The sequence below is a fragment of the Propithecus coquereli genome, unplaced genomic scaffold (assembly GCF_000956105.1).
Source record: "Propithecus coquereli isolate 6110/MARCELLA unplaced genomic scaffold, Pcoq_1.0 Scaffold281, whole genome shotgun sequence".
Lineage (NCBI taxonomy): Eukaryota > Metazoa > Chordata > Mammalia > Primates > Indriidae > Propithecus > Propithecus coquereli.
The window spans coordinates 2,448,218-2,462,090 of NW_012148408.1; the positions used below are offsets into that span (position 1 = coordinate 2,448,218).

The 13,873-nt window shown below is 46.0% G+C and overlaps 1 protein-coding gene across 1 annotated transcript; it reads right to left on the bottom strand.

Moving 5' to 3' along the window:
- Nucleotides 1–6,376: 6,376 nt before the first annotated feature.
- Nucleotides 6,377–12,780, bottom strand: COPRS (coordinator of PRMT5, differentiation stimulator). Its single transcript, XM_012648355.1, has 4 exons — nt 12,576–12,780; nt 10,274–10,340; nt 7,341–7,559; nt 6,377–6,795 (listed from the first exon to the last, which is right to left on the bottom strand). Exons 1-4 carry the CDS (start codon nt 12,672–12,674, stop codon nt 6,626–6,628), a joined length of 555 nt encoding a protein of 184 aa, XP_012503809.1. The 5' UTR covers nt 12,675–12,780; the 3' UTR covers nt 6,377–6,625.
- Nucleotides 12,781–13,873: the final 1,093 nt, after the last annotated feature.

Below are 13,873 nucleotides of genomic sequence, written 5' to 3' on the forward strand. Positions count from 1 at the left end.
GGATCTAGCTCAGTCCCGGAACTGCCTGGATAGAAACTGCCCGAAGCAGGGAGGCTGTCCTTTCCAAAGGCCTTGGCTTTGCAGCCAGATTTGCTAAGTCAACAAAGTGGGAGCCAGCCCTGCCTCCTGCCTTCCTATTACACTCTCCAACTTCTCTTCCCTCCAACCAGTGGTTCTTTTCCTTGGCCTGCCACGCTCGCACACACATGCGTGTGCACACGTGCGCACGTGCACACACACACTCAGAGTCCTCCAGATCCATCCCTCTCAGCTGTTTGGGTGGGGAATCTGCTCTGGGAACACTGGGAGGTAGAATCCAGATGGGCTGCAGCCAGGGTTATTTTTTCTCTTTCTCCATATTCCAACCATCCTGTGAAAAGTTGGGCCCAAGAATGCAAACTCCAGAAAACCAAAGGCAGTGCAGCACTGAGATATTTACTTAGCCAACGAGTTTGCTTCCGTCTCCTAGGGAGGCAGTCGCAGATTTCCTCAGGGCAGCTGGGCTTTGCTGAGTCCAACCACTTGCTTGTCTACACAGAAGAGAGTGGTCTCTGCAGCCTCTACAGTCAACTTCTGAGAAAGGTAAGACAGGCTCTCGGGAAAAGCCCCTCTTAACCCAGGCATGCAAGCTAACACTTGGGGAAGCAGTGTCCATCATACCCTCCTGGGTTCTCCGTCCCCACTGTAAACATAGCACCAAACTAGGTTAGGGAAATTCCCGCAGAATTTCCCAAAAGGAAAAAAGCCATGAAATAGAAACAAATGACGGCCATCAAAAATACGCAAAATTGCCTATACGAATTGTGAACAGCACAATTCTGTTTATTCCATTACAGAACAAAAACTGCAAGTTTTTCATCAAGATAGAAAAACAAAAATTATTAGCACTCTGATATTAATCAACCGACGATATTTCAAACACATTATCTCTATCTAGCTGATGAACTGTCCCCCTGCCCCCAGCAGTAACTTGTTAACATCCAGGCTTCTGCAACTTTGCATACTTGCATCTTGCAGGTTCAAAAAGCAAAACTATCACTCTCTCCAACCACCTGAATTTCCAACCCCAAGCTTCCATCCGGGCCTTCTGGGGTTCTCCTCGATTCCTTGGAATTGTACCAGGGCCTCATGTGGTGCCAAGGCAAATGGGGGTGGGCATCAGGTCCTCCCTGGCCCTCACCCTTCTGGGTCCATCAGCTTCTCCGAATGCTTAAGGCCTGGGCATCTTTTGCAAGACAGTCCCAGCTGCCTACAGGCACCGACATCCATTACGCTCCGAGGACCTAACTCCCCAAGGACGCTCCAGGAAGCAGGGCTCGTGCTCCATCCTCTCTTAGCATCCCCAGGTCTCTCTCTCCTCTACCATCTCTCATAACCCAAGAGGCCTTTTCTTTTCTGCCTGGAAGAAATTCTTTTCCTCCAAATTTCTCCAAGATGCACAGTCGGTTGACCAAAAACTCCCTTGCCTCCTTACCAAAAAAATAAACACTGTAAATCCATTTTGAAAAACAAAATCCAGAATGATTTCTTGACTGTTTTCAACCGTGCCACATGCCTCCACTAAGGCAGTGAGCAGAGAGCCAACTGCTCACTTGCATGCAGAGAGGGATGGGTGAGAGAAAACAATCAAGAGCATATCTCAAATATCACCCGGACACACTTGATGGACATATACTTACTCTCCCTATCCTCATCCAAGATTTTGGCTGTGGTCAGTTGTGGTTTCTTTCTTGATAAACGATACTGTTCGAAAGAAATGTCAGAGTAAAAGTTTCTCCTTTGTTCCTCCTAACAGTCCCTTAGTATATGTCATTCTCAGGAGCCTCTGCCCAGTTCTGTCCCTCTCTCCATTCCCGCCTTTTCTCTCCCATCACTGCCTCTCCCCCAGCCTGGCTCACACATTCTGAAAGAAGCTTGGCAGCAGCTCAAGTGACCACACGCACCCTCCTAAGAGTTTTAGCCTGCACTGCCCCTGTCTCTGCCCCAAATCATTGTATCATGTGAGCACTTCCTAATTCCCGCATCCCCAAATACCCTTTTGGGCCTCTCTTTATAAAAGATGGTCACTCCTTCTTGCTTAAAACTCTCTCATTAGATTAGGCTTGAGTGGCACTCCCATTCACCTGGTCTTCCCCCTCCTCTGCTGCCACAGCCTGCCCTTGTGACCAGATCCTTCCACCCTGCCTCCTACCACCAATGCCCCTCAAGGTTCTGCCCTCAGCCCTCTTCTCTATGTGCCCTCGGTGAACTGTCTCAACCTCGCTCAATGCTGCTAACATCCTACCAAAACCTCAAAAATCCCCAGTCTGCACCTCTAGCATCTTTCTCTCTCTCTCTGATTCCAGACACATACATGCAACTGCCTGTTGACTGTTTAGCCTAGAAAACAAAAAATCCAGAGAGAGGGTAAGATTGCTAATTTTCAATATTTGAAAGAGTGTCAGGACCACAGAGCAGACCAGGACTAAATGGGAAGATTTCAACTCAATCAATACAAGGAGGACTTTTCTAACAAAAAGCATTAGCCAGCAATGAACAGGCTCCTTCTGAGATATTGAGCTTCCTGGGACTGGAAGCAGGCAGAGAGGAGTCCTACAGATAGCACAGGGCCGAACTAAGCAATATCCATGTTTTCCCCCATTCTCAGATTGACTCAGCAGTCAGTGACTCAGATAAATCGAAAATTTTTTTTTTCATTTTGTTGAGTACCTAAAATTACAATTCTTCATGTAGGACGACACTGTTTAAAAATTGATATGACATTTCCTTTTTATTCCGTGATTTTTTAAATAACCATGATTTGTTGTTTATCAAATAAATAATCTGAGGCCAGGCGCAGTAGGTCATGCCTATAATCCTAGCACTCTGGGAGGCCGAGGTGGGCGGATCATTTGAGCTAGGAGTTCGAGACCAGCCTGAGCAAGAGCAAGACCCCATCTCTACTAAAAATAGAAAGAAATTGGCTGGACAACTAAAAATATAGAAAAAATTAGCCGGGCAAGGTGGCGGATGCCTGTAGTCCCAGTTACTCAGGAGGCTGAGGCAGGAGGATGGCTTGAGCCCAGGAGTTTGAGGTTGCTGTGAGCTAGGCTGATGCCACGGCACTCTAGACCCAGCAACAGAGTGAGACTCTGTCTCAAAAAATAAATAAATAAATAAATAAATAATCTGCATTACAAACTCATTTGTCTTGTCATAAATATACCCTAGTTTTTAAAGAATAAAACTTACTTGGTGATTGAAGGCTTTCAGATTAACAGATTGACTGCCATCCTAGAAAAAAAAATTTTTTTCCCTCGGGCCATGGGCCACGGTATTTTATTAAAACAAAATGATCCTTTCTAATTTGTTATTTTTTATTGTTTTCTGTGTGTGAGTTATATGTAACACAATCCACATTTTTAGAATTGTCAATATTAATTGTAACAATAAGAACATCAACAAGTTAAGATTTTCACGAACCAACTGCAAGGTTTTGCTTCACAAGGCCCCAAGTTCAAAACTAGCCTGAATTAAATATGACTCACATGGCAGTCAATGTGTTAAGGCATGGTTGCAAACTCACCATTTCTGGACATTTCTCTCTATTCTATTCCTACACACTATTTTTAAAAATAGTAAGTTAATAGATAAGAAATCCTAATTAAATCCAAATCAGATTTAACACAAAGACTTTTTAAAGGTTCTTCAAATACCTTGTTCTTTTTTCATCACCAGGCTGAAATGTTACCAGTCAACCCCAAATACGGTCAAGGCAAATACTGTACCACTCCTGAAGGTAATTGAATTTGTGCCAATATTTACTGAACATTTTCATGTTAGGCCCCATGCCATGAAACAGGGATATTGAAAAACAAGTCATGGTCCTGCCCTCAAAAAGCCCTCGGCCTAAAGAGGGAGACAGACCCATGAACCAACAATTGCAGCAGAGTAAGACAAGTGTTGCATTGTCAGAGACAACAGGGAAGACTAAACAGAGGACACAACTCAACGACATCTTCTTTAAATATCTAATTGCAAAATCTATATTAAAATAAAAATCTAGCTGGGTGTGGTAGCTCAGGCCTGTAATCCTAGCACTGTGGGAGGCCAAGGGCAGGAGGATTGCTTGAGCTCAGGAGTTTGAAACTGGCCTGAGCAAGAGCGAGACCCCCATCTCTCCTAAAAATAGAAAAATTAGCTGGGTGTAGTGGCGTACATCTGTAGTCCCAGCTACTTGGGAGGCTGACGTAAGAGGATCACTTGAGCCCAGGAGTTTGAAGTTGCAGTGAGCTATGATGCCACTGTACTCTAGCCAGGGTGACAGAGCAAGACTCTGTCTCAAAAAAAATAAATCTAAAGCAAAATTGCCTATACTTCTGTCATCTAATCAAATTGTTTCCATTTGTCCATATTGCCTTCTAATCCTTATCACTTAATATATGAAATATTTTATATATACATTATCAGAGTAGTTTCAGAGTCTATATTTTTATTTATATCATTAGTATTTTTCCATTTCACTACTATTTTCTTCTTACTCCCACCCTAGCCCCTTAAGATAACTGATATTCGCTACATCCTTCTCTATGCTTGAATCATCCATGGGGGGCACTAGAATAATAATGAAATCAGAACAACTGGCCAGTCCCCCTCCCCTTTACTTGTTCTCCTGACATACTCAACTTTCAGCCATAAAAACCATTCTAGGCCAGGTATAGTGGCTCACACCTGTAATCCTAGCACTTTGGGAGGCCAAGGTGGGAGGATCCCTTGAGGCCAGGAGTTCAAGACCAGCCTGAGCAACATAGTGAGACCCCATCTCTACAAAAGACAGAAAAATTAGCTGGGCATGGTAGCATTTCCCTGTAGTCCCAGCTACTCAGGAGGCTGATGCAAGACGATCGCTTGAGGTTGTAGTGAGCTGTGATGATACCACTACACCCTAGCCTGGGTGACAGAGTAAGAAAGAAAAAAGAAAGAAAGAAGAAAAAAAAATTCTGATGTCTTTATTTTTAAGAAAATATTATTTTCTACCTCCTTAACTCCAGTAAACCCTATTTCCCTCCTACCCACTTTGCCAGAAATAACCAGAAGGAGGAACTGTAAAGATTAACTTCTAAAATGCAAAAAAGAATCCTAGATTCACAACTGTTTCATGGATCACTAAGAGCATGAGCAACTTGTGAATTTCCTTTGCTCAGCTACTCACGCACATATGCTTTTCATACTACTTTTCTTCTCTCCCTCTCACCCCCCATACGTGTAATCTCCCCACTTCGTGATTTCTGCCTTTACTCGTAGTTCCAGCTGCCTCATAACTCCAGCTTAAACATGGGCTGACATACCATTCAACAACATAGCCCTTCCATTCCAGCCATTCTGCCACCCTCCTCAGGCCCCCAATATCTCTTGGCTCAGTTTCTCAAGTTTACCTTTTCACGCCAGACATACTCATGGTCTCATCAGCTATGACCTTGGGAGAAGGAGGAAAGAAAGAGGGGTGTGGTGATATATCTACGACCACCCTTTCAGCAAAGACAGTCAAAGGGACATTTTTTCTCCCTAGGACAGCCTTGGCCACGAGGCCCCTCACAGCCAAAGCCACTGCCTTCCTCGTAAGGTTCTGCCTTGTTCATACACCTTGCAGGGACTTTGAAAAACAGTTTAAATGGTTAAGTGCTCAATTAACTGCTATAGAGAGTACTCAGATTTCAGATCCGAAACCTTCTCTTGATTCAGTTTCAATAAGGAAGGAGGGAGGTAAGAAATAATCCCTGAGCCTGTCAAAGAGGCACAGGTGACTTACTCTGCTGGATCACAGACCTGCCAAGGTGTGGCCCCAGACCCCACTGCTAAGTTCTCACACATGCAGGGCCAACAAAGGCAGAAGACCTCAGAGTCCTGTGTGCATCTAGGTCCCAGTTCTGTCACTCGCTATGTGATCTTAGGTCAAAATATTTTGAGTCTTGCATTCCTCACCTCCAAAATGAGATGAATAAAAAAAAAAAGTGACTTATCAGTAATTACACGGATTAAAAGATTAAATGGAATCGAGTTTCATGTCAATTAAGGGTTATACGATTACTGGTTTAATTAATTTGCCAGTTAGTTTACCGGCCTGTGGAAAGCCTTTGTTAACTAAGTGAATGTTCACTTTCCCATCAGCGGGAACAGATACCAGCCACAAAGTCCCCAGTGTCTCCTGGACTCCAATCCCTGGTCAATAGTGTCATATCTACGGAAACAAACTAAATTTTCTTTTCTTACACAGAGTAGTTTTAAGCCTCCAAGTGTTTGAATCCTTAAAATGTAATCCAGGGACTTTAAATGAAGGAGTAAAGCCCTGCTCAGAAGCATCTAATTAAAATGGAAAAAAAGTAGACTGTTTTTTTCTACCTTTATTTATAAAGAACACAATTCCTCTTGACACAGACACAAACATTCACACATTCCAAGGAGGAACCCTTTAAAAACAACAACAGAACTGAGGAGAACACTGGGACCTTATGTAACGCCAGTCTGTGTACCTCAGACTCAGGGGTCACTGGGAACATTTTCTCAGATACGACATCTCACCTCAAAGACAGGAAGAGAGACCTCGGTCCGGAGGGCCCCCCCACCCACAAGGCAGAAAGCTCCACACTCAGTCTTCGGCATCATCGAACTGTCCCGTTTCAAAGACCATCTTGGAATAATGGGGTATCAGTGGAGGTGGATGGTGCCAACTGGGGTCATAGATCATGTCTCCTTGTGGGGCACAGCACACCCATGGTTTGACCTCTTGAGAAATGCTCCCCTGGATGTCGTCAGCATCTGTGGGCAGTTTTAAAAAACAGATGAGAGGAGGAAGGAAGGAAGGAAGGTAAAAACAGCCAACAAAATAATTCTAGGGGACACTTGCACTTATTTTGTTTAAAAAGACACACAAATACGAGCATGCACACGTGTATACACACGAACACACACAGTCCTCCTTTCTTGAAAAATTACAAACATGTTCTTTCCGAACAATCCATAGCTGTGCTTCTCAGACAAGCGTTCTTAGCAGTGGAAAGGAAGCAAACTGCTTAACAGCACTTCTATCTGCAGCTGCTCAATGCAAAGTAAAGATTTTTTTTTAAGAGAATAACATCATTTCAATGTTAAAGTGATGCATTATAGAGTCAAATTCAAAATTTGCATATACATTTTTTTTTCAATATAAAAGTGAAGCTGTCACAGAAATTTAGACTTGTAACAGATACCGGGTTAGACTCCTAGATGTGGACCCCCTTTTCCAAACTGTCTGCCTTCAGAGGTAGTCTCGGAAGAGGGTCTGAGAAAGTCTGGCTTAAGGACCCCAGAAACTCCACACCTACCATATGGATTCCCTTGATCTGCTTTCAACTCCAAGTCCCAGTCCTCATTAAAAAGATCACCGGTCTGCTCCTTGGGTGGACACTGTACCCCTTCTGACAGCTCCCAGGTATTCGGTTCCCCATCAGAACCCTCATCATCCACAGCAAAGCCTTCCTCTTCCGAATGGGTGCCCTCACCACGGGGAGGACTGTCATTAGGAAGGCTTTGTGCTCCGTTGGCTAAGAAATCAACGAAAGGAAGATGGTCGTAAAACAACTGACAAACCAGAGAGGGCCTGCTTGTGTGCTGGGAAAATTTTTGGCAAACTTACTAAGAGGGCAATAAAGCAAATATGCAGGGAGCTCTTTAGCCACCTGAACACTTTTTTAAAATGTTGTTCTGTTTATGTTTTTAGAAGAGGGATTGATCATTTCTTTTCAATAAGACCATTAGTTGCCAGGTCCGGTAATTTACATAGAGAGCCAGGAACAGTTTACATTTTCAGGTGGTTTACATGTCACCAAGGTAAAGGCCCCTGGCAAGTATGTTTTCACAATATAAGCTTGAATTCAATTTTTGCTCTTCTATTCCTCCCTTTAGCCTCAAAGAACATGTTAAAGGGCCAAGGAGGAGTGAGGGGAATGCAGGCAGGAGAGCAGAGCCCATCTATTCCCAACAGGCAGTCACCATGTTCCTCCTCCTCACCTCAGGGGAAGCTGGAAGGTACATGTGCAAAAGGTCTCACAATGATGGAAGAAAGTCTGGGAAGGATAATGGATCTGTAAGCGCAGAGTGCTATGGTGGTACCAGGTCAGAGGTAGGAGAGCAATCAGCCTAAAAACAGCCATGCTCTTAACACTGTATCAATAACAACAGCTGTAAGCAATAAGTCATAGTTCAAGGCATGAGGTCTGCAAGCCAGACTATCTGGGTTCAAATCCTAGTTCTGCCAATTAATAAATGTGTGACTGAAAGCTGAAATTTACTTAACTACTTCCTCAATAACTTAAACATAGAATTACCATATAACCCAGCAATCCCACACAAAAGAACTGAAAACGGATGTTCAAACAAAACAAGGATGTTACAGCAGCACTACTCAATCACCAAAAGGTAGACACAACCCAAATGTCCATCGATGGATGAATGGATAAACAAAATGTAGCACTATCCATACGATGGAATCATTCAGCCATAAAGGGAATGAAGCACTGATACATGCTACGACATGGATGAACCTTGAAAATACTACGTTAAGTGAAAGAAACCAGACACAAAAGGCCACGTGTTATATGATTCCATTTACAGGCAACTCACATTTGCCTATCCAGAATAGATAAATCCATAGAGACAGAAAGCAAATGAGTGGTTGCCAGGGGCTCAGGGAAGAAGGGAATGGAGAGTGTTTACTTAATGGGTACAGGATTTTCTTTTGGGGGTGATGAAAATGTTCTGGAACTAAATAATGGTGATGGTTAACACAATACTGTCATCGTGCTAAATGCCACTAAGTTGTATGCATTAAAGTGGTAAAATGCGCCCTGTGCCATGGCTCACGCCTGTAATCCTAGCACTCTGGGAGACCGAGGTGGGCGGATTGTTTGAGCTCAGGAGTTCAAGACCACCATGAGCAAGAGCGAGATCCCGTCTCTACTAAAAATAGAAAGAAATTAATTGGACAACTAAAAATATATAAAGAAATTAGCTGGGCATGGTGGCGCATGCCTGTAGTCCCAGGTACTCGGGAGGCTGAGGCAGAAGGATCGCTTGAGCCCAGGAGTTTGAGGTTGCTGTGAGCTAGGCTGACACCACAGCACTCACTCTAGCCCGGGCAAAAGAGTGAGACTCTGTCTCAAAAAAAAAAAAAAAAAAGTCTTACTTAACTATTCTGTGCCTCAGTTTTCTCATCTGGAAAATGGAGATATGGTTGTTGTGAGAGTTTATTTAAAAAAAAAATAAGGAAAAGGGAAAAAGAAACACTTAGAACTGCGCCTGGCAAAAAGCGAGTCCTCAGTGTTAGCTGCTGTGACTATACCTGTTACACACATGATCTAAACCAGCACTGTCCAATAGAACTTTCTGCAGTAAGCGAAATAGTCTACGATCTGTGCTATCCAACAGGGCAGTGCTAGCCACATGTGGCTAGTGTAACTAAGGAACTGAATTTCTCATTTGATTTAATTATAATTAAATGTAGATGGCATCGGTGGCTAGTGGCTATTGGCAGTACCGTTCTAGATCCTCTCATCCAAACCTGAAGAAACCCTACGAGGTAGGTATTAACCACATTTTAAAGATGAAGAAAAGCTGGGTGACTTAGCTAAGGCCACAAAACTTGAGCCCAGGACTCTGACCCAGAGCTGAAACTGAAAAAACTTATGCCTGGCTCCAAAGCCTATGCAGTGGTCCCCCCTTATATGCAGTTTCACTTCTTGTGGTTTTGGTTACTTGCTATACAATACAGTAAGATATTTTGACAGACCACATTCACATAACTTTTAGTACAGTATATTGTTATAATTGTTCTGTTATTAGTTGTTATTAACCTCTTACTGTGTTTAACTTATAAATTAAACTTTAACATATGTATACATAGGAAAAAACAAAAGTATATAATATAGATTTCAGTACTATCCATGGTTATAGGCATCCACTGGGGGTCTTGGAACATATCCTCTGGGGATACAGGGAAACTACTGTACTCTTCTCACTGTTCCAAGCTGTCTCTCTCAGTGGAAGGGATGGGTTCAGATATAAAGAAAGTCCAGGACTTCCCTTAAGGAAGTCCCAGTAGGGCTTCCACAGGAGGGCAGTGCGGAAACACTGAGCAGAGAAGGCAGCTAGCAGGAAAGAGGACTAGCTAGAAAGAGAAGATAAATGAGATGTAGGGCCTGTCCCTCATCACTTGCTCATCCTCTCCCAATATCCACCCCAGTCTCTGTCATCTACTTACCTAGTCTATCCGTGGCTTTCTCGATCTCTCTCTCCTGACTGGAGTGGTCAGCTGTAGCAAAGCCAGCCTGCAGGAAGAAGCAGCAATTACCAGGGACTTGGGTATCTGGGGTATGCCCAGTATTAAGCTATTGCCCGTCAGCTCGATCTACCCTTCCATACCCACCTTGGGCTGGGACTCTGCAACCCACATTTCTGCTTTGTCCTGTTAGACTGCGCAAGGCTGGAGGGAGAAGGGTCCTGCTCTTCCTATTCCTATAGGCATCACCCCAGCGACACTTCTTCCCCACTGGCAGCAGAAATGCCTTCCTATAGCAGCCACTGAATCCAGTTTACAGTTTTGCCAACACTTGCAGAGCCAGCCTCATCACCGGGCCCTCTCTTCAGAGGTCTGAGTCCCAGGAACTTTCCTCCAAGCTCAGAGACCTTTGCACCCCCTGTGCAGCTGTGGTGGCATCCCCTCCTCAAAGGCTGAAATTTCAGCTCACAAAGCTTCTCCTCTAAGCTTATAAATTTTAACACCTTCAAATTCATCCCTTTGCTCCCTCAGCCATAGGGCTGGTAGCTGTTTCCTGCAGTTGCTTTTACCTTGTACACATCTTACCTTTTTTGGTTACTTAACAACTTTATATATTAACAACTCTTTCTATCAAATTCTGTCTCCTCAGTGATAAACGGGGGAACAGAACTTTGGGTCCTCTGAAATGCTGAGCATTGAAGGGAATACCTCTAATTTAACTGGAGATCTTCCCTCACAGCATACCAGATGCTTCTCTGCTCCATCACTTGTAAGTTCCTGAAACCCTGTCACCTCCAAGACCTCTTTCTAATGGAACACGAAACGTCCACCGTCTGCATGAGACCTGATTTCAAGCCCGGCTCTGCCATACATTCAGAATGTGACCCTGGACACATCACTTCAACCACTGTGCCTGGGCTTTCTTCTCTGGAAACTGGGGATGATTTTTCTGACCTTGCAGGAAACTTAAGATGAGGTAACATTTATGAAAACACCTAACGTATAGCAGGAATGTAACATTTCTTGAATTTAAATCCATCTTCTCCTACATCTCAACTGCACTTGGCACCTGCCCCAATTAGCTAGCATTCATCATGTAGTCGTGTCTGCGTTTAGTGATTCAATTCCACCCACTGTGGTCAGTGAAAATCACTGGTCACTGCAAGTTACAGAGGAGTCTGATCTCTCACCTAAACCAGTGCCATGGCCTCCCAACCACCACCCCACCCATCTTGCTCAGCCTTACAGGGTTAATCACTACTCTGCTCAAAACCTTCAACAGCCCTCCTATTAGCCTTGGCATTCACAACTCCCCTCCACACCCCACCTCCCGCCCCAATCAACCTGTTGAGCACAGTTCTCTAGCATACTCTGAGACCCAACTCCAAGCCATTTGCCCTGCACTTTATCATCTCCACGTCTTTGCAGACACCAACACCCTGCCACCTTGTAGAGGAAGTGCACATCCCTTCCTGCTGTGCCCTGACAAAATTAGTGTCGCCCTATCCTGCCCTCCAAAGTAATTTTCTTTATACGTCTATCGCTACATTTTTCCTATCTCACTTTGGTTAAGTACCATCTTTGATGCTTAAATAAGCATTGCATTCATCTACCCAATTAACATGCCTTTTTCTTGAGCCAGGCACTACACTAGGCACTGGATAAACAGTCCTAAACAAAGGGTCCCTACCCTCAAGGAGCTCACCGCCTAGCAGGGATTGACTGTAAACAAGGCCAGGTAATAACGGTCTTGGAAAAACCAGGAGCTGTCTAGCGCGCACATGAAATACAAGTTTCTGGAAAACCTGCGTCAAACGGGGCCTTTGGATTTCAGTGAGTACAAAAGGAGAGCGCGCATGTGACATCATCTGGTGCTCAGGGTTAGCTGAGCATCCCCACCAATGGACAGAGGTACTTGAGGTAAAGTTCCTCTCCTCGCCGTCCTCACCTGGCCCTTGTCCAGGCCCCCAGCAGTGGGCCTCAGCTCTCGGTCATGTGCATCACCACCCATTTACCAAATACGCAGAGGCGCCCGCTGGGCCGACGGCCTTCCCTTCAGACTCGCTGAGCCACCCACGCCCTCGGGGATCCTCGCCCCGTTGTCCGGCCGTTTCCAGCTCCAGCGCGTGCCCAAACGGCACTCCGCGTTCACCGGGAGGCCCGAGACCCGCCACGGGCGCTCCCCCGGCCCTGCAGCCCCCGCCCAGCCTGGCCCCGCGAGCCCCGCAACTTCCCGCCCTGGGCTGCAGGTGGTGGCTGTGCCGAGGCCCCGCACGGCGCTCACCTCCGGGCTGGGGGGCGTCTGTCGCGCGCTCTGCAGCGGCGGGCCCCGAGGCGGCTCCGCGCCCCTCAGCGCCTGGGCCCCGGCGGCCTGAGGGTCCATGCCCAGCTACCCACGGCTCGGCGCCCTGGACGCTGCTCGGCCACGTGACGCGCCGGCCTGGCTGCCAGCCCGAGGATACGCCGCAAAGGGCCCAATCAGCCGGGGGCTGCGAGCCGAGGGGGGCGGGACGTGGGGGGGGTCACAAGGCAGCCAGGGGCGGAGCGGGGCGGTGCAGGGGGCGGGGCGCGCCGCCTCGCTGAAATCGCCCTACCTACCCCATGTCCCGGGAGAAATCTGAAACAGTCTCGGTCAGTGACTTTGGCGGCTCCTACCGGTGCAGATTCTAAGGCTGGACGCCTAGCTGGGTCTGCAATGCCAAGTTATCCCTTCTCAACCACAATGGGCGTGTTTCGGCTTCAAAACCTCGAATGACCCCAGTCTACCTGACAGTATACAAAGCCCAGCTGTCGTAGCTTCTTTTTTTTCTTGAGACAGAGTCTCATTCTCTTGCCTGGGCTAGAGTGCTGTGGCGTCAGCCTAGCTCACAGCAACCTCAAACTCCCAGGCTCAATCGATCCTCCTGCTTCAGCCTCCCGGATAGCTGGGACCACAGGCACGCGCCACCGTGCCCGGTTAATTTTTTCTATTTTTAGTTGTTTGGCTAATTTCTATTTATAGTAGAGACGGGGTCTCGCTCTTGCTCAGGCTGGTCTGTAACTCCAGAGCTTAAGCAATCCTCCCGCCTCAGCCTCCTAGAGTGTTAGGATTACAGGCGTGAGCCACCGCGCCCGGCCTGTCAAAACTTCTAATGCAGAAGCCCGGCGAGGTGGCTCACGTCTGTAATCCTAGCACTCTGGGAGGCCCAGGGGGGACGGATCGCTTGAGCTCAGGAGTTCAAGACAAGCCTGAGCAAGGGCGAGACCCCGTGTCTACTAAAAAAAAAATGGAGGGAAATTAGCCAACTAAAAATATGTATAGAAAATATTAGCTGGGCATGGTGGCACATGCTTGTAATCCCACCTACTCGGGAGGCTGAGGCAGTAGGATTGCTTGAGCCCAGGAGTTTGAGGTTGCTGTGAGCTAGGCTGACGCCAAAGGACTCTAGCCAGGGCAACAAACAGAGTGAGACTCTGTCTCAAAAAAAAAAAACTTCTAATGCAATTGAGGCTCCAACCAGATTTCTCTTTACATCTTCACAGGTTTCCCTATGTAACTAATCCACAAATGGACAACTCAGGAGCCCAATGACTCTCCACCTT